General features: G+C 44.7%; 1 protein-coding gene across 1 annotated transcript; it reads left to right on the top strand.

Moving 5' to 3' along the window:
* Positions 1-4,439: 4,439 nt before the first annotated feature.
* Positions 4,440-5,789, top strand: GJA3 (gap junction protein alpha 3). The gene has a single exon (XM_007942500.1). It carries the CDS (start codon positions 4,440-4,442, stop codon positions 5,787-5,789), a length of 1,350 nt encoding a protein of 449 aa, XP_007940691.1.
* The last annotated feature ends 970 nt before the right edge of the window (positions 5,790-6,759 follow it).

Here is a 6,759-nt window from a genome sequence, read left to right as displayed (position 1 = left end):
TACAAGTTAGAATCGACAGGTTGGAGGAAAAGCTAGAAGCAATCCAGAATAATTTCCAGACAGTGTTTCACTGCTATTCATAAGGTTTTCAGTGGCCCAGTTTTTCAGAAATGAATGGCCCTGTCCTTCTTTCCAGTCTATCTTGGTCTGGAAGCTCTGCTGAAACCTGCCCACCATGGGTGACCATCCTGGTATTTGAAATACCAGTGGCATAGTCCTTAGCCTCACAGCAACACACAAGCCACCACAGTATGACAAACTACAGACAAGTGGTAGGATTTCCAGTGACTATAAAAGGTTGACATCATTCATGGGAGGTTGATTCATATAGCCGTCCTCCTTTAAGAATAGTTAAGTTTCTAAAATTAAAACATTTTACCTTCTAAGAACATGCAAAATAAAATAGATGGTCAATCATGATATGTGACAAGGAGGCTAGTGTTGTTGTTGTTGTTAGGTGCTGTCAAGTTGATTTCAACTCATAGCAACTTTATATATGGCAGAATGAAACACTGCCCAGTCGTGCATCATCCTCACAATTATTGCCATGCTTGAGCCCATCATTGCACCATGTCCTATCTTATTGAGGCTCTTTCCCTTCTTCACCGACCCTCTACTTTACCTAGCATGCTATCCTGCTCCAGGGAATGGTCACTTCTGACAACATGACCAAAGTATAAGAGATGAAGTCTGGCCATTCTCACTTCTAAGTAACATTTCAGCTGTATTTCATCCAAGACAGATTTGTTCGTTCTTCTGGTGCTCCCAGGTATTTTCAGTATTCTTCACCAACACCACAAGACAAATGCATCAGTTCTTCTGCAAGCTTCTTTATTCATTGTCCAGCTCTCATATGTATATGAGGCTATAGAAAATACCATGACAGGTCAGGAGTGCCTTGGTCTGCAAAGTGACATCTAAGCTCTTGACCACTGTAAAGAGGCCTTTTGCAGCAGATTTGCTCAACTCAGTATGTCATTTGATTTCTTGACTGCTGCTTCCATGGACATAGATTGTGGATCCAAGTAAGATGAAGTCCTGTCAAAGAGGTTAGTAGGATACATAAATATTAAACTTTCTTTAAAGATATCAAGTAACCAAACAAAACATTTAAGTTTATTCTAAGAGAGAATTAACTTAGATCTGTTTCTTTAGATCCTTGGTGAATGAAGTTGTTTTACCTATTATTATTATTATTATTTTGCTTAGAACCAATTCATAAAAGTTACTATTTTTAAAACATTTGAAAATTCAAAATGAAAAGGGTTGTATTTAGTCCTACTTAACTTACCTATTGCATACTTATAACTTGATAGCTCTTTTTAAAAGAACGTCAGTGAGAATTGGAACTGCCTTTTGGTTCCAGTTCTCAACACTTGGGCCTGCTTGAGAAGCAGCCACTTGGGGGAGGTCCTTGTCCTTGCATTGAAGAGATTGTGAGCTTGCACCCACAGGGCTTACCTCCTTCACCCTTAAAATACTGCATGTTACCAGCGTCCCCATTTTTACAGATGGAGAAACAAGATCAGAGGGAAGAGGTCTGCCCCCAAACGTGTGGCAAGTTAACCATTAGTGCAATGAATGAATTCACTGAATGGGGTTGGGTTCAGTCACTGCAGCTGGATGACTAAAGATCAGCCATCCTCACAAAACTGAGACCTCTGCTTCAGGTGTAGGCCTGCCTCTAAACATGGGCAGGTGATCCTGGTAAGCCCTGCACAGTGGCTCTGAGGCGCTTGCCCTGTCCCCGCCCAGGCATGTCACCCTGGGCTCTTTAAGGAAATGGACTGAGTTGGCTTCGTGCATTGCTCCTTCCCTAGTGCCTGGCACAGTGGCTGGTACCTACATGACACTCAGTGGTGTTTGTTGACTGACTGACTGCTCTGGGCCCTTGCTCAGCTTGGCAGGAAGCCCTAGTCCTGGCAGGAGTAATGCCCCAAGGTATCCTGCCACCCTGGTCTGACTGGAATGTCTGCATCTGTAACCACTTCCCTTAACCAGTTCTCTCAAGTGTATGCTTTGGGCTTCTGTGGCTACCAGAAAGTTCGCCTTTGATAGATATCATGGGTTTAGGTGGTACATTAATTAGCTTTGAATCACATAGTAAGAAATCATTCCCTTATCTCTTTCCATCTTAATTGTTGCCTTGAAGAAGTCTCATTTGATACTGGTATATCTTGACACCTCTCTAATTCTCCAAATTTCCCTTTCTTAAACAGAGAGCTTATATACAGAACGTTTGGCAAATAGGAATATCCACTACAATGTAACAACTTTGTTGTCCTCAGTGTATTTAGTCTTCCAGGGACCATCCATTCATGGTATAAATGCTGGTTTTCCATTTGCGGTAGTGATACAAAGTTCTTATTTAAAATAGATTTAAGCATAAAAATAGAGTTGATACAAAGAAAAAGAAAATAAATAGTAATAGAGGTGGTGGTGGTTGTTCCTTGCTCTCAAGTGAGCTCCAACTCATGACAGCCTTATATATAACAGAACAAAACGTCCAATCCTGTACTGTCTTCATGATCATTAGTATGTATGAGTCCACTGTTGCAACCTTTGTGTCAGTCCATCTCGTGGAGGGTTTCCCTTGTCTTCACTGGCCCTCCACTCGACCAAATATGGTGTCCTTCTCCAGCAACTGGTCTCTCCTGATGATGGGTTCAAAGTAAGTGAACTGAAGTCTTGGAAAATAAATTTCTGTTATCCATAGGGTTTACATTGGCTGGTTTTCAGAAGTAGATCTCCAAGCCTTTCTTGCTAGTCTCTCTTAGTCTAGAAGCTCTTTTGAAACTTGTCCACCATGAGTGACCCTGCTGGTGTTTGAAATACCTATGGCATAGCTTCCAGCACCATAGCAACATGCAGGCCACCCCAGTAGGACAAAGATGGTGGTGGTAGATTAGTAGTAGAGATAGTACATTGTTGTGACAGAAATTATGAAGGTATGAGGATGACAGCAATTTGAGAAAAGCTCACTCTAATCTCACAAGAATGGAAAGGTCAGGAGTAGGGATTTGCTGTAGGAGTGCATGCAGAGTGTTAGGCTCCTTTACAGATGAACAGTCTATGGAAGAGAATAGGACAGGGAGTTAGGAGACCAGGGTAGCGCTATATTTCCCTTGTGCAAGTCATTTATCTTCATAGTTCTAGTTTCCTTAACTCAAAATGAGGAGTTTAAGTAACCTATGACTGTTATGTCACTTATACCAGTACTTAAGTAGTATAACACTAACTAAGTAGTATAAAGGGGTACATAGACATTTACTTAATCCTGCTTTGAAAGATAATACCAAAAAACAAAACCCAAACCCGTTGCCATTGAGTCAGTTCTGACTCATAGTTACCCTGATGGGTAGGGTAGAACTGTCCCCATAAGATTTCCAAGGTTGTAAACCTTTACTGAAGCAGACTGCCACATCTTTCTCCTATGGAACAGCAGGTACATTCAAACCATCAGCCTTTCATTTAACAGCCAAGCACTTGATCACTGCACCACCAGGGCTTCTTTTTTCTGCAAGACAGTAGGGGGTTATATATCCTCATTATGGAGTCTCTGAATGGCAGAATCAACTCAATGGCAAATGGGTTTGGTTTTATTTGTTTACTTTTTAAATTATATGACTACACAAAGGCTAATATATATATTAAGGCTAAGCCTGCATTTCTGGAAAAAGGTCCATAGCACTTTCCATGTTTGGAAGTGGGTGTATAACCAAACCAAAAACTGAACCCACTGCCATCGAGTCAATTCCAACTTATAGTGACCCTGTGGGACAGAATAGAACTTCCCCACAGGATTTCCAAGGCTATAAATCTTTACAGAAACACACTGCCTTGTCTTTTTCCAGACCTTTTGGTTAGCAGCCAAATGCTTTAAGCACTATGCCACCAGAGCTCCTTAGTGAGTGTATAGCTACCCAGTAAACTATCTTCTAATAAAACCAACTAAACCCAAATCTGTTGCTGTTGATTCCGACTCATGGTAACCCCATATGTTACAGAGTAGAAATGCTCCATTGAGTTTTCTTGGCTGTAATCTTCATGGAAGAAGATTTCCAGGCTTTTATTCTGCAGTGCTGCTGGGTCCTAAGCACCAACCTTTAGGTTGTTCCAAAACCAAACCAAATTCATTGCCATGGAGTCAATTCCAACTCATAGCAAGCACCATTGGGTTTCAGAGGCTGTAAATCTTCATGGAAGTAGATCACCCTATCTTCCTTTCACAGAGTGGCTGGTGTGTTTGAACCACTGACCTGGTTAGCTGCCAAATGCCTTATCTACTGCGCCTCTGACGCTCCACAAACCATTCATGCCACCCAGTAATCTGGGTTGGTAAACAATGATGTGGCGCTCTGGTTAGGTTCTGCAGCTTATCTGTTTGTACCTGTTTATTAACAAGCCATGTTCTCATTACAGGCTAGGAGTCTGGAGCAATGGGTGACTGGAGCTTCCTGGGAAGACTGCTAGAGAATGCACAAGAGCATTCTACAGTCGTTGGCAAGGTCTGGCTGACAGTGCTGTTCATCTTCAGAATCCTGGTGCTGGGAGCTGCTGCAGAGGAGGTCTGGGGGGATGAGCAGTCTGACTTCACTTGCAACACACAGCAGCCAGGCTGCGAGAATGTCTGCTATGACCAAGCCTTCCCCATCTCCCACATCCGCTTCTGGGTGCTACAGATCATCTTTGTCTCGACGCCCACCCTTATCTACCTGGGGCATGTGCTGCACATTGTGCGCATGGAGGAGAAGAAGAAGGCACGTGAGGAGGAGGTGCTGAGCAGAGACAGCCTGCAGTCTGGGGCAGGGGGCCAGGAGCCACCTGATAGGACAGGGAAGAAAGAGAAGCCACCCATCCGGGATGACCGGGGCAGAGTCCGGATTGCAGGTGCTCTGCTCCGCACCTATGTCTTCAATATCATCTTTAAGACTCTGTTTGAAGTGGGGTTCATTGTTGGACAGTACTTTCTCTATGGCTTTGAGCTGAAGCCTCTCTACCGCTGTGACCGGTGGCCCTGTCCCAACACAGTTGACTGCTTCATTTCCAGACCCACTGAGAAGACCATCTTCATCATCTTCATGTTGGTGGTGGCCTGCGTGTCTCTCTTACTCAATATGTTGGAGATCTACCATCTGGGCTGGAAAAAACTCAAACAGGGCATGACCAACCGTTATAGCTCACATGCTGCTGAAACCAGTATGGTAGCTACAAAGCCCAGTGGTATTAATCCACTCTTCCTCCCTTCCCAATCCGCCCCACCCGCTGTCACCATTGGATTTCCACCTTACTACACCCACTCTGCCTCTTCCCTGGGACAGACAATGGCTACAGGGTATCCTGAGGCCCCTCCACCACCAACAGATTTCAAAATGGTAGCCCTGTCTGAGGAACATGGCAAAGACCACCCTACCAGATACTACAACAACTGCCACCACCTGCTAATGACAGAACAGAACTGGGCCAACCAGGAAGCTGAGCAGCAGGCTTCAGGGAAGAAGCCCTGCCCACCGGTGCCTACCCCTGCAGCCCCCTCTCCTCTGAGCAGTACTCCACAGCTCCCACTGGACGGCAGAGCTAAGAGTCAAGCACCTCTCTTATTGGTGAATGGGAGCAACAGCAGCTTGGGAGAGAGCAAATTGGAAGTGACTCCTGAGGAGGAGGCACAGGCAGGCACCACCAGAGTGGACATGCACACGCCTCCCCTGCTCCTTGGAGACCCGGGCCGGGCCAGCAAGGCCAGTAAGTCTAGCAGCGGGAGGGCCAGAGCAGATGACTTAGCCATCTAGCATGTTCTCTCCAGACAGCTTCACAATAATCTCTGTTCTAGAAACCAAAACCAAAGCCAAAGTGCACTTCAAACCGGCAAGTAGAGAGAGACTAGAAGTGAGGGAGTCAATGGAACAGAAGAGACAAGGTTCCTCACTTCAACATGTGTGGTTCTTAACCCTGTTCGTAATAGTTGAATAACATCCATGTTTTCTGAGACTGGGAGGTGGGTTCAAAGTGGGTTTCCAGCCTTGGCCTTTAAACATATTCACAGCAACACAACCACCAGAAACCTGGGCCCAATGTTCTCCGCCCCTGGGCTCCCATGTCACTGTGTGTAGTTGTTCTGTGCAGCAAAGTGGCAGGTGCCTGCAATCACGTCAGCTGTGGGCAATTCGGTTTTCTGTTCCCAAGCTATCCAGAGCTCTGGGCACCCGAAAGTCCACAGATGCACTTAGCTCTATCTCTACTGATACTTTTAACTTGGAGTTGAATTTCACTTGGGACATTTGCCAAACTGAACTAAAAAAAGATTTAAGCCAAGTCAATGTGATCCTTTAGGCCCTTAATGTCATCTGAGTTTCTGAAATTGCATGTGAAGCCAAGGACATCAAACTGCACATTTCATGACAAGTGACAATGAGCAGGCGCCCTCCAGAGGCCGAGGTCTCTGGTGAGAGTAAGTGGGACTGCAGCTCCTCTCAAAATAATCTTAAACAGCTGAGGAAATTGAGATAAACATGAGGCAGTGTTAGGAATTAGTTCTGTCCCCCACAAAAATATGTATTGTAAATCCTAACTAACCTCTGTGCCTGTAGTTATGATCCCATTTGGAAATGGCCTGTGTTTGTTATGATAATAGGCAGGATCAGTATAGGGTGTATCTTTTGTCAGTGTTTTACAAGATTTAAAAGGAGCAGATTAAGCAAGCCGAGATAGGGGAACATAGAAGCCAAGCCACATGAAGATCACCCAGGAGCAGAAGCTCAG

This window comes from Orycteropus afer, unplaced genomic scaffold, assembly GCF_000298275.1.
Source record: "Orycteropus afer afer isolate SDZICR_OR568_19922 unplaced genomic scaffold, OryAfe1.0 scaffold00092, whole genome shotgun sequence".
NCBI classification, from domain to species: Eukaryota; Metazoa; Chordata; class Mammalia; order Tubulidentata; family Orycteropodidae; genus Orycteropus; species Orycteropus afer.
The sequence above is the reverse complement of the archived record's forward strand: the minus strand, read 5'-3'. Positions and strand labels throughout refer to the sequence as shown.